The 13,282-nt window shown below is 55.7% G+C and overlaps 1 protein-coding gene across 2 annotated transcripts in view; it reads right to left on the bottom strand.

The window, feature by feature from the left end:
* Nucleotides 1-13,282, bottom strand: part of MYH11 (myosin heavy chain 11) — a 125,343-nt gene that overhangs the window by 7,017 nt on the left and 105,044 nt on the right. For both annotated transcript variants that reach the window (XM_004441840.2, XM_014796326.2), the window contains exons 27-40: nucleotides 12,135-12,279; nucleotides 9,585-9,791; nucleotides 8,002-8,106; nucleotides 7,760-7,912; nucleotides 7,272-7,520; nucleotides 5,464-5,676; nucleotides 4,923-5,135; nucleotides 4,551-4,712; nucleotides 4,094-4,222; nucleotides 3,676-3,764; nucleotides 3,094-3,217; nucleotides 2,172-2,380; nucleotides 1,141-1,249; nucleotides 885-1,057 (exon numbers count right to left, since the gene is read on the bottom strand). In XM_004441840.2, the coding sequence (XP_004441897.1) occupies nucleotides 885-1,057; nucleotides 1,141-1,249; nucleotides 2,172-2,380; nucleotides 3,094-3,217; nucleotides 3,676-3,764; nucleotides 4,094-4,222; nucleotides 4,551-4,712; nucleotides 4,923-5,135; nucleotides 5,464-5,676; nucleotides 7,272-7,520; nucleotides 7,760-7,912; nucleotides 8,002-8,106; nucleotides 9,585-9,791; nucleotides 12,135-12,279 (2,280 nt within the window). The remainder of the gene's footprint in view (nucleotides 1-884; nucleotides 1,058-1,140; nucleotides 1,250-2,171; nucleotides 2,381-3,093; nucleotides 3,218-3,675; nucleotides 3,765-4,093; nucleotides 4,223-4,550; nucleotides 4,713-4,922; nucleotides 5,136-5,463; nucleotides 5,677-7,271; nucleotides 7,521-7,759; nucleotides 7,913-8,001; nucleotides 8,107-9,584; nucleotides 9,792-12,134; nucleotides 12,280-13,282) is intronic.

Genomic DNA, 13,282 nt, shown 5'->3' on the forward strand with positions numbered 1-13,282 from the left:
AGGAAGGGAGCTAAAGAAAGGTGGTGGGCAGATGAGGGTCCAGAGTTCCTGCTCGTGCCCATGGGGTGGCAGGATCACGGAGAAGGCCAAGAACTTGAGAGCTGGACCACCCACCTGGAGGGGGCAGGTGAGTGTGACAGGAAGCTCGGAGCTCAGACCTTCAGAGAACCAGATGGGGCGGGGTGTGACCCCCAAGGAGCAGGGACTTGCCTAGCCACCTTCACGCCCAGAGGCACGGGGGTGTGGGAGAGAACACAGCCCCAGTCCAGCTCGGGCGGAGGTTCTCCATCTGGGGTGACTGTGCCCCCAGGGGACATCTGGCAACGTCTGGAGACATTTTTGGTTGTCACCATGAGGGGGAGTGCCACTGCATTAGTGGGGAGAGGCCAGGGATGCAGCCCACCATCCTGCAGTGCACAGAACAGCCCCTGTGATAAAGAACCATCCAGCCCCAAACGTCTGTGGTGCCAAGAAACCCTGAGTTAGAGCGAGAAGGTGAAGAGAGTCTAGAAAAGAGGTCAAGGAGAGAAGGGATTTCGCGGCTGTCGATGATGCAATGAAGGGAAGGTTTCAGGAGACAGAGATGTTGCCTCTTCCTCCTCGCCCTCGCCAGGAGGATGGGAAGGGAGATGGGTGTTGAAGAAAGCGGAAGGACCGCTCCTTAGAGTAGAGGCGGGCCCTCGTGTGGTCTGCGCCCCGCTCCCGCGCCTGGCACGCGCTGGTGCTGCGTCCTGATGGTGGGCGGGAAGAAACCCCAGAAAGAAGCAGCGCTCTGGGGATCGGGAGCCTCGTGTGCACAGGGTGGCTGAGCTCCTGTGGGCGTTCCAGGCTGGCACGAGCAGCGCAGCCTGTGAGTGAGACCGCGGGCGGCCGGGCCGCCTCACCTGAGCCTGCTCTTGAGCGCGGTCACCTCCCGGCCCATGGCCTCGTTGCTCTCGGTGGCTTCGTCCAGCTCCCGCTGCAGCTTCCTGCGGTTGGCGTTGATGCGCTGGGACTCCTCCTCCGCCTCCTCCAGCTGCCTCTTGAGTTGCTTGACCCTGGCATTGCCTTTCTCTGCCTGTCAGGGAGAGGCCCGAGGGTCAGGGGGGCCCCGGGCGGTGGGGCACTGCGGGGCTGGGAGAGGCCGGGGCAGCTGGTTACCTGCTCCTTGTACTGCTCTGCCATCTTGCGCTCATCCTCCACCTGCAGCAGCATCTCCTTCAACTTCTTGTCCTTCTGCTTCAGCGACTTGGCGGCCGCCTGCTTCTCTCTGCACACACGGAGGGGGCGGAGACGGCCTTCTTTGCAGTCGGTGCGTAAACCAGACCAGCATGGCGCCCGCTGTGGGCACTTCCCGAGCCCTCCATCAGGGCTCTTCCCAAGAATCACTCAGACAGTGGAATAGTATTCAGCCATAAAAAGGAAGCAAGGGCTGCTACCTGCTCCAGTATGAGTGAACGTTGAAAACATCAAGCTCAGCGCAAGAAAAGGCAATGTTGCATGATTCCATTTGTATGAAATGTCCAGAATAGACAATAGAGACAGAACGTCAACTGGTGGTTGCTTAGGGCTGGGGGCATGGGGATATAGCGTTGGCTAAGGGGACAGGGTTTCTAACTGAGGTGATGCAACTGTTCCACAGGTGACTGTGACGAGGCTGCACCTATGTGTGAATGTACTCAAAGCCGCTGAACTGTACACTTGAAATGGGTGAATTGTACGGTATGTGAGTTATCCATGAAGCCACTACCCAAAGAAAAAAAAAAAAAGAACGGGCCGGAATCCTTGCAATCTGATGGTCACGAATGTGCCGTGAACTTACAGCTCAGTGGACCCATCATTAAAATGAGAAGACTGCCCGTATTTCTGTGCTGAACGGGCTGTTGGTGTGGACTTGGGGTATGCGTTCACGTGACATCCTGCAAATGTAGGTTAGGAGAAGCCACGTGTGCTCCCGGGAAGGCTGGCTCGCGTCATGGAGGAGTCGTGCCACTCGCTACGGCAGCCAACACTGCAGGGGCTTTCTCTGGGCCCGGAGGGGCGCAGCTGTTCCCCGTGTTCTCACAACACCCCTGCGGGGTGGGCGCCACTGAGCTTACGTCACAGCCAGAACTGACGCCCGGAGAGGCTCACGGACCCCCGCCACCCCCCGCCACGCGCTGGCTGTCGTCGGAGCTCTGGGCCCGCCGTACCTGGCCTCCTGCTCCACCTGTTCCTCCAGCTGTGCGATCTTGGCCTCCAGCGCCGCGATGGTGGACTTGAACTTGGACTTGACCGCCCCCTCCATCTCCTGCAGCTTGCTCCGGAGCTCCTTGTTCTGCCGCTCGAGCTGCTGCCGCGCGCTCTCGTTCTTCTGGGCTGCACTGCGCTCCGTGGCCAGCTCGTTGCTGAGCTGCTCGGCCTGGGGAGGAGGGGAAATTGGTGATGTGGAGGGCACAGAAGCCCCGGGCGGTGCGCACTCCCGCTGTCCAGCCTCCGCGGGCCTCCGCACGGGTCCCCGGGGCCGGAGCACCCAGGAGCCACCCTCTCTCTCCTCCGGCCGCCAGCTCCTTCCTGCTCATCCTTCCTGGTCAGCTCCAGGGGCAGCTCTTCTAGGCAGCGTCCCACTGCCACCCAGGCTCCCTGTCCCCTCGTCTTCTGTCCCTGGCTCCGGGTCACACAATGGGTCCCTAGTGCCCGTCATGGAGCTGGCACTCAGGAACGTCACTGAGGGTCGCTATTGTAAGGCCAGGGCTCGGAAGAGCAGGAAGACCACCAAAGCCCTTACTCCAGGCATGGCTGCTCATGGGCTGGAGGCAGCCAGACACACCCTGGCCACCGAACGAGACGCTGCAGGCTGGCACTAAGCGCTCTGAAGGCGGCAGGCGGGGTGCTGGCGTGACCAGAAGGGGAGGGAGTGGAGGTGGGGGAACCAGCGCGCTGGGTCCCTCCTCTCACATCTCCCCACTCTCCTCCACCCCACCTCGGGCCTGGCACACAGGGGCCCGCGATGCGTGGCACTGAACCAGCGTGGGGCTTTTCAACTCGAGCCCGTCACAGCGTGGATCTGAGGCAAGCGCTGCTCTGGTGCGCAGACCCCCAACCCCAGCAGCCCTGGCCCGCTCCAGCCCCCACCTGCTGTGTGGCCTTCCGGACGCGGTCACTCATGGCCTCCATGTTGCCCTGCTCCTCCTCCAGCTCCTCCTCCAGCTGCGTAATCCGCGCCTCCAGGCGCCGCTTCTCATCCTGAAGCGCGTTCCTGGGGGAAATAAACGCAGCCTCATCGGGGGCCTCCAGCCTCCTCCTGGCTTAGAAAACTCCCTCTCCTTGGAGGAGCAATGCCTCAGGGTTGCCCTCATTTATAATTTAGGAAACTGAAGCTCAGAGAGGCTTAGCGACTTGTCCAAAGTCACACAGCTGGGAGGTGGGGAGCCAGGACTCATACCCTGTTGGTGTCAGCAAAGCCAGGCCTGGGATGAGGACCAGCTCCCTGTCCCCAGCTACCCCCTGTCCCCACCACGCTGTTCACTCAGAATGAATGAAACTGGCCACCCGTCCAAATAGGGTATGGGAACCCTGAGACCCCACGACCCCTGTCACAAGGTCAGTTGAACATTCCATCATTTTCAGCATTAAAATGGGGGTCAGGAGGCTCTCTTCTGGGCTGCCTCTCCCTCGTCGTCTGAGTCCAGGACTCCTCCCCACGCGGCTCCATACCTTCCCGACACGCTGCTGGCCAGCTCCTCAGCCAGCTCCTCCTTCTCCAGGTCTGCCTGTTTGCGCGCCCTCTCCGCCGCAGCTAGGTCCTGGACGGTGCGGGGCAGGGAGGAAGGAAACCTGTTGTCTGCCAGGGAAGGGCTGAACCCCACCTGAAAATCCACCCCATTCCTGTCACCAGGCCACCAGCGATCTTTATGGCCACCCTTAAAAATGGCTGTGCCTCCTCCCAGCTCAGGGGAGGCCCGCAGATACATCAGAGGAGAAAACCCTGTGTCTTTGCATCCTTACTGTGGGGGCCACCCACGTGGAGTGGTGGACGAGGGAAAGAAATCTCTGGGCGCACAAGCCTGGCGTGCCAAGGGATGCTGCGACGATATCCCCATCCCAGGCTCTCGGAGCGAGAAGAGGGCTTTACCTCCTGGAGCTGCATGAGGTCTGCCTCTAGGCTCTTGGCTTTCTTCTCATTCTCTTTGGCCGTGGCAAAGATCTCGTCTCTGGAGGCACGGGCGTCTTCCAGCTCTCTCTGGAAGTCCTTCATCTGAGCCTGCATGAGTCAACAGGAGGGCCAAGCTAAGATGTCCTTACCCCCCCGAATTCTGCTGCCCAAATGATCTTTCCACGCCAACCCGAGGATTTTCCACTGTTGGCACGGGCACAGCCCTCAGCCTCAGGTGGCCCGGTGGCTGTTTGGGGACATCGTTCTGGATGGGCTTAGCAGACCTCAGAAAAGGTGATGTGATCTGAGGGCTGAGGCCAAGTGCCCTCCCCAGGGCAGGAAACAGCCACCAAAAGCTAAACGGTGATGGAAAACAGCAGCTGCACAGCCCCGGGCCTGGGGGGAGCTGCGCCCCTGCCCTCAGGGCGTCACGCACCTGCAGTTTTCGAAGCTGCTTGATGGCCTCCTCCCTCCCCTTGATGGCCGAGTCGGCCTGCAGCTCCAGGTCTTTCAGGTCCCCTTCCAGCTTCTTCTTGGCCGCAGTGGCCAGGGCACGTTGCTTTCGCTCATCTTCCAGTTCCGTCTCGTACTCATGGAGCTGAGCGAGGAAGAGAGATGTGTGCTGCTGGGCTGGGCCTTTACCCGCCCCAGCCAGCCTTCACCCAGCTCCCAGGTGTGGACAACCACCTGCAAGGTGCGCTTTCCCATCCCCCGGAGTGGGTGAGAGAACCGAGTCCCCGTCAGGCCAGGAAGTGGCGGTGGAGGGAAGGCACAGGCCCCCCACCCCGCTTCCCCAGACACGCATTACCTGCCTCTGGAGCTGCCGCCTCTTCTCTTCATTCTGCTCATCCCGGGCCTGGAGGTCGCGCTCAAACTGGCCCTTGAGGGCCTGCATGTTGACCTCGAGCCGCAGCTTGGCATCTTCTGTCGCCTGCAGCTCGTCCTCCAGCTCCTCCAGCTGGGTCTTCATCTCCTCCATCTGGGTTTCCAGGGCCCGCTTGGACTTCTCCAGCTCGTGGACCTTTTACATGAGGGCTGACTTCATGAATACGGTCAGGCAAACCACAGTGACAGGCAGCTCATCAAGGTCAGACAGATGGCTTCTGCCACCCACAGCATGCATGACCGGGAGTCAAGAGCAGAGCCTTCCTCTCGCAACCCTGGACTCAGACCCCCCAACTGCTGTTCCCAAACGGGCCCATCCTTGCACCAGCCCGGGGAATGCCTTCAATTCCTGATTATCTCTTAAGGTGATAGAGGCACAGAGCCAGGCCCCCACGGACTGATAAACAGCAGAGAAGATGGGTTGATGGAATGGGAACAAGCCAAGACGATAAAGAGCGACTTACGTTCTTGCCCACGTCATCCTTGGAGCTAACCAGATCCTCCATCTCGGCTTTGAGCATTTTGTTGGTCCTCTCGAGTTCCTCTTTGGCTTCCAAGGCCTCTTCCAGGGCTCGTGCCAAGGACAAGGCCTTGGTTTCCTTTTCCCTGGCCTCTGCCTCGGCTCTGTCCCTCTCATCCGCATACTTGGAAGAGATGTTTTTCTCCTCGGCCAACAACTACAACAGAACAGAGGGCCCAGAGGTGACCTCCAGGTGTACCCAACGTTTGGCTGCGTTTCATCCCAAATATGGGGAAGAAGCCTTGTGTCCTGCTGCATTTGTCCAGGTGCAGGTGTGAGTAATTTAGCTATCAATGGAAATCATTTATAACCATCTTGCTTTCCAACTTTTAGGTCAATCTTAGGCAGAGCCAGCATCTGCTGAATCTTTGTGCTTTGAAACCACTAACGCTGCCCATGTTGGCTAGAACATACTGCTACTGAGGTCAGAGTGACATGTGATCCTGCCAGAGGCCAATTATTCTTTTGTTGTTTCAAGGCCACAAGTAGCTAGCTCTCAGAAGTGCCCTATGAGCCGTAGTCGGGAAATGGTGAGTGGGATGGATCTGCACGCACTTATCCCTCTGCTTGGAGAAGCAACTCAAAGAACATACTGACGTTCACCTCATCTTCAGAGAGAAGAGCAGTGTAGTATATGTTGTGACATCCAAAAACCAGATTTCTAGAGTTCAGCAAGGACAGGTAAGTAACAGGGGCCTCCAAACAGCACAGTTAACACAAAACCCTACACTCTATGTGACAAGAAAATAACAAAAGTGACCTCAGGCCCTCAACCAGATAATGAAACAGGAGATTAGAAGGCATGAAGCTGAGAGCACAGGGAACGGATGGTTGTGGAAAAGGCAAGAGTCAGCATGCCATAGGGAAGCCCAGTACCCTGAGTCGAGCCGGGGAGGGCCAACGAGCCCCCACGCCTCCCGGGACCATCCCCAAGTTGATTTTTAGAACACCCCCAAGTCACTTGCAAGCCAAATCGTATTTACTAAGTCTGAGTAACATAAGTTGGTATTGGGGGGTTTGGGTCACAGGAGTATATAAGCATTTATCAGAACTTGGGGAGTGTACACCTACGATTTGTGCATTTCATTGTATATAAATTTTACCTCAAAAGAAGCAAATTTATTAAAAAATGATCTCTCGATATGCAATGCTGACGTATCGAGGGGGACATGTAGAGATGCCTGTAATCTGCTTTGAAATGCATCCAAAAGATACGAATGATAGACCTGATTCATCCTAGTAAAATAAATATGTGATAAAGTGAGTATGGTAAAATGTTAATGATCGAATCCAGGTGGTAGGTAGACAGGTATTCACTGTACGATGCTTTTAACTTTGCTGTGTGCTTGAAATTCTTCATAATGAATTGTTAGGGAAAAGTGGTGTTTAAAGGGCAGAAACACCGAATTACTTGGAATACTCAGTAGGCACTCAAATACTTGTTGAGTGAATAAAACCACTCAACCAATCTCATTCCTTATTGGGGCTAGAAACTCAGGCTCACTGGGTTTGCAGATGCCCTCGTGGTGGAGGTCCCTGGAAAAGTCACAGTCGTCAAGGCTCTGCCAAGCTCCTCACTCTGACCTTGGAGCCCTCGTGTTTCGTGTCACCCCAAGGCAAGCCAGCCTTCCATCGCTTCCGGCACAGCAGGGGCTGGGATGCCGACACACACCCAGCGGCCGCCCCGGATGCTGCGCACACCCGGCTCCCCAGCCAGTGTCCGCGCAGCGCGGAGGGCCCTCCGGCCCCTACCTGATCGAACTTTCTCTGCTTCTTTTCCAGGTTGGACACCAGTTGCCGCTGGTTGTCCAAGTCAACCACCAGGTCGTCCAGCTCCTGCTGAAGCCTGTTCTTGGTCTTTTCCAGTTTGTCGTAAGCAGCTGCCTTCTCCTCGTACTGCTGGGTGAGGCCTTCGATTTCCTTCTGGAACTTCTTCTTGCCCTCTTCCAGAGATTCCACGGTGCTGGCAAAGTCTTGCAGCTTCTTCTTCGAATCAGAGAGCTGAAATGGCAGTGTGCGGGGTGGGGTGAGAGGCCGGCGGCGAGTGATTTCCGTTCCTGCCCCCACACCCTGAGAAGCGAAGACCACCTCCTCCTCATTGAAGAAATTCAACAGCAGGGGGAGCTGGCGAGCCAAGCAAGATGGCGCCCGTGCTCTACCACGAGCAGATCCCCAGCGCCCCCGCCAAGCTCTGCGCCTGAGAGCCCTGGGCCCAGCACAGCACGGACACGCAGCTGCACCTGGACGTTCAGCGTCGAGATGTGGCGCTCCAGGTTCTGCTTGGCCTCCATCTCCTCGTCCAGCTGGTCCTGCAGGCTGTTCCTCTCACCCTCCAGCTGGCGCAGCTTGGTGGACACGTGCAGCTTCTGCCTGGTTTCTTCTTGAAGCAGCTCCTACGGAAAGGACACACGGAAGTCCCAGGGCCCCACCGCCAGGAAGGGCGTACCCCAGGGCCCTCCGGCTGACGTGGCCGGATACCCACCTGGGTGTCCTGGAGCTGGGACCCAAGGGATGCCACGTCCTTGGCCAGCTTGATGGCCTTCCCCTCCGCCTCGTTGAGCATCCCTGTGACGCTCTCCACTTCACTCTGAGGGAGCCGAGAGACTGGTTAGTCGGAACCTCTAGAAGAGGAGCCTCGTTGAGTAAGAGGAGCCAAGGGCCTTGGGGTATCCACTGATTGAGAACCACCCGGGAGCCGTGGGGCCTGCTCATGGGCACTGGAGCTCCCAAGGAAAGCACGCTGCCGACAAGTTGGGATCCCCGGTTCTAAGAACCTGTTAGAGCCCCAAACTGTATTGACTGGGCCCTGATCCCACTAAATGGATCCTGGACCCTCGCCAAGGTCGGCAGAGATGGAGCAGCAGGTCTGACAGTCCCGACACCAAGATGCTCTGGACTCGCCCGCTCTCTGAGCTCGGAGAAGAAGGTGCAGATGGCACCTCCACGTCCCAGGGCCCAGTCCCCACCACCCCCTTCCTCACCCCTACTCTCTGCCCTTTCACTGACCCCTACGGCCAAAACCAAAGATGCAGACGCTAGAGGTAAAAAGCCCTCTACCGCTCTGTCTGCCTCTACTCCGGGCCCTGGTATGACCTCTGAGCAGGTCTTTCTGGAGACTTCAGCCCACCATCCGCACTCTTCCCATGTAAGTGAGGATGTGAGTGATCTGGCCTCCACTCCTCCGGGACGTGGCTTGCATTAGCATAGCAACACCCCTGCACTCAGCTGGATGTGGACAAATTCATACTTAATGCTCCCCCGCCTTGTCCCAGATCGTCAGCACATCCAGTATTTTTCAAAAGTTTGGCTGTATCCCGTGAATGGAAAGGCCGAATGTCTAGTCAAAGCGAAATAAGGCCAAAGATAAACAGACCGTGTCATTCTTCAGCTTAAACCCCATCAGTGGCTTCCCATCACTCAGAGTAAAGAGCAACGTACACGTTATAGGGCTCCGAAGGCCCTGCGTCATCTGGCCACAACCTCCCCATGTCTCCTGTCCCATTTTGTATGTTCCCCCCTTCCGCCTCAGCCCTCAAGCTCTACTGGCTTTATGTCATCTCTTCTAGCTTCCCACTCACCACCAGGCCTTTGCACATGCTGTCCCCTCTGCCTGGCAGACTTCCACGTACCTGTCAGACTGTCCAGCCTTCTTAGGGAAGCCTTTCCTGACTCCTCCTCCCGCAGGCCAGGCCCCCTTGTTATTGACACTTCTTGCATATGTGTCTCTCCCTTCTAGCATCATTTGCCATTCAATGGTGTGACTATTAATGTCTTTCCCTCCACTAGGCTGGAGTTCTCCTGGGGCGGGGACAGTGCCCTGCTGTTGTGTCTCAGGACTGAACAGAGTGCCTGGCATACAGCAGGTGCTCAATGAATACTCGTTGAAAGTGCGGATGAAGGTTTGGAGAGATTAAACTGAGGAGGGAGACCATCTCGTCTCCTCGAGGGATGGAAGCAGAGGAAGCCGACTTGCTGCACAGCAAGAGAGACTTGGGTGGGCCGGGGTCGGGGGGAGCGCCACCCCCAGCAGCGGCGGCCCCGAGGGGCGCGGGCCGCGCGGCTCACCTGCAGCTTGTGGACCCTGTCGTGGAGCTCGGCCCGTGCGCGCTCCCCGTCGCTGCACTTGGACTGCAGCTCCTGCAGCTGTCCCTCTAGCTTCTTCTTCTTGTGCTCCACTTCCTGCTTGGCCTGGCCCAGCACCCGCAGCTCGCTGGTCAGGTCCGCGTTCTCCTTCTCCAGCGTCTGCTTGCTCTTGTCCAGGTTCGCCTTGGCCTGGCCAGAGAAGCAGGGGGCAGGCGTTACGGCCGGGGCGGGAAACTGGTGGATCTTCCTGTCTGCACCCCAATCATTTTGACTTGCCAAGAACCAACTAGAGATCTGGAAACAGGGGGTCTTGCCTTCCTCCAGGGCAACAACTGGCTGGACTGAAGTAGCAGCTAGTCCTGTAGATGGGGCAAGCGTATTCCACTTGGCCCCAGTCCCCACCACTCCCTATTGTCCATCACATTTCTCATCAAACGTACACTGCTATTTCTGTGATAGTTAAGAAAAAGTCGTTTTATCTAACCAGCTCCTGTAGGCATGTGAGTTTGCCTAAGAAAAAGTGTTTTGGGCAAAAGCGGGAGAGAGGAGGGGGCTTCTCCTGGGGCAGTAGGGAGGAGGAAAGAAGCAAGAGAGAAGTGTGTGGGTCCCAAGGGCGGAGGAGACGACACTCGGCTTTCCCACAGCCCCTGGGCAGGGCTGTGCAGCGTGCAGGCAGCCTCTGAAGCCAGTCCCCTGCCCCAGGTATGGCTAAGAGCTGCCGGGACCTCAGACAGGGACAGAGTGCCTCTTGGGGGTAAGAGTGCAGGTTGATCAGCAAGGACCCTGAGGGATCTCGGGGGATCTGAGCTCCCCTAAAACCGTAGCCCAGCTAAAACCATTTCCCAGAATTGTGGCAAAACTTCACGTGGGTAAGGGAGCTGAGGCAGGAATGATTAAAAGTTTTCCCCAGCAAGCTGATGGAACCAGGGTTCCGAGTCCAAACTGAAGTTGCTAGAGACAGTCCTCTTTCAGTGACCTGAGAGGGCGGGCAGGACCTCCCGGCCTCCCCCTGCCTCTACAGGGCAGAAACGACGCCCTCTGCTGGAGGCGGGAACCGCTGTCTTCCAAAGAGGCCGGCTTCGGATCGGGGCTCGGCGTCCGGCCCCTGCTCCCCTCTGAGGACCACCTGGCTTGAGGATGCTCGCTACCCTTTCTGGGGCCCCTCTTCCCACCGCAAAGTGAAAGGGACACATACACCTTACTACTCTTTGGAGGGTAGTTATTTCAGAAGGTGGGAATAGCCCATCCGGGTTCAAACTATATCAAAATAAAAAATCACTTCTGAACATGAGAAAGGGAAGACAGTCGAAAGGGGAAATGTATGTCGTAGTTACAATTAGGAAACTCTCATGTGTCCAAAATATATAAAGAATTGACAAAATGTCGGAGGTCAGTATTCAGAGCCCACTTGACAAGTGACGAGAGGAAATGAACAAGCTTCCTCGTGTTCATTTAGAGAGGGAGGGAGGGAGCTCCTGCGCTGTGTTTTTCAGTGTGGGGCCCGGAGATCCGCATTTTAACACAAGTCACGGGTGAAATGAAATGAGTTAGGGTTCGTAAAACGTTGGAACAGTGTCCGGCAGAGATTGCTAACGTTATTTAAATGTACAGGGAATTTTGAGATGCTGCTAGAACCCGTGGTGAACCAGCTCCCACAAAGATGCTCAGTAAGCCACCTCCTGGAGAATATTCCCCTTGCCTGGGGAAAGAAACACACGCAGACGCCAACAATTCTTAGGTAACGCTACCCCCACTTGATCTAGCTTGGGGGGTACCTAGAAAGTGCGGAGATGGGGGAAAGCTGTAGCCCCGAGGGTGACACATTTCAGACTTTTAGGGACGCCATTTGGTAGGGCGTCGCAAGCTAAAAACTCACCCCTGGGAATCAAACAAAGGAAATTCTCCAAAGGGAGAGAAAGTTCCCAGTATCAAGCCTTCAGAGTGGTGCTATTTAACTGCCCCAAGCCCCATATGCCCCAAACAGCCAGCCCCGGGAAAAGGAACGATTAGACCCAGGTGTTCTCGAACTACACCAGAGAGAGCTGTTTGCCCCCGAAATCAAATAATGACAGTCTTGCTCCAGTCTGCACGTGAGTTAAGAGGAGAATGGTCTCCATTTAAAGTTACCCTCCCAGAAGTTTTGCTAAACCCTTGCTTACCTAAGAGGGGCAGTAGATTGTAGACCCTGCCCTGGGGAGGCTAGGAGGTGGGTCTGGAGTCTGACTGCTGGGGTTCTCATCATGGCTCTGTCACTTACTAGCTGTGTGACCTTGGGGACGTCTCTTCACCTCTAGGTACTCTGGACCTCAGTTTCTTCATGTGTAAAATGGGCTTAATAGTACCTATCTCATAGGCTGGTTGTGAAGATTGCCATAATATACAGTAAGCACTTAATAAATGCTGGCTGCCATCATTGTCATTAGAATCTCAGTAGCTTTTTATTCGTTTCAGTACAGACCCCAACAGGTAGTTATCTGAAGCTGCTGACATGTCGCTCTTTTAGGCGTTGTCACGAAAAGCGTCACAACTCACCCTCTTGAACTGCTCCAGCTGCTCCGTGAGTTCCTCCACCACCTGCGTGTGCTTCTGCCTCATCTCCTGGACCTGGGCCTCGTGGGACCGAGTCTCCTCGTCCAGGGCCTTCTTGAGCACTGTCACCTCCTGCTCCCTCTTGGCCCTGGACAGGAAGGGCACAGCGGGTGGCAGTTGGGTGGGAACGGGTTTATCTCAGACAGTGCTGTGCAAAGGAACGAGAGCTCTCCCAGAGCCCAGAGCTGACGCCTCCGTCCCCGCCTCGCCCTGGCTGTGTGACCACGGGGGGGTCACCTAACCTCTCTGGACCTGGAGTTTCCTCAGCTGCAAAACGAGGAGCATGTTACCTGCCCACGCTCTCTTAGAGCCGGCAAACAAATACACAAAATAATACTGTTGAAAGAACTGTAAAATGAATTGCAGAATGTTCCTCAAATGTTAGTATCAGCTCTTATTTATTGACCACTTACTATATGCCAGGCCCTGACCTAAGTTTTTTCCATGGCTCATCTTACAGAATCCTCAGAGTGACTCTTAGATGCAGGCATATTATTTCCATTTTACAGATGAGGAAACCAAGGCTAAGGGAACGTACACAGCTTGCCCATGTTACAGCCACTGTGTGACAGAGCCAGAATTTGAACCCAAATACTCCAACTCTGAGCCCAGGCTTTTAAATACGGCATTGTTCTTTTCTGTATCATCGGCCAGGTGGGAAAGAAGCAGAATATTTTGCTGGCTTCTAGGCACAAGTAAATGATGGAGCACAAAACCCAAAGTGTGGGAAATAAATCTCAACGTTAGCACAGCACCTGACACAGGATCCACTCAAAATACATTTGGATGTTTGTTGAATGAATAAAAGACCTAGTTAAAAGACCTAGTTTCACTAATGTCAGCATTCGTTATCTGGTAGGTGACCTGTTTTTTTGTGGGGCTTTTTATTTTCTTGCTGGTTCTTGTCTGTTAGTCTGCAGTGAATCTTAAATTGAAGACCAATCTGATAAATGTTATTTTAAAAGTCTAACACAAAACTTATACATACACTGTTGGAGCCCTGAGCTTGGAGATTTACCTACACACACACACACACACACACACGCGCGCACACACACACGAAAAGGCGGGAAGGAAACACCCAAAAAACG

Source organism: Ceratotherium simum, chromosome 26 (assembly GCF_057802395.1).
Source record: "Ceratotherium simum simum isolate JZ-2026a chromosome 26, ASM5780239v1, whole genome shotgun sequence".
In the NCBI taxonomy this organism is placed as follows: domain Eukaryota; kingdom Metazoa; phylum Chordata; class Mammalia; order Perissodactyla; family Rhinocerotidae; genus Ceratotherium; species Ceratotherium simum.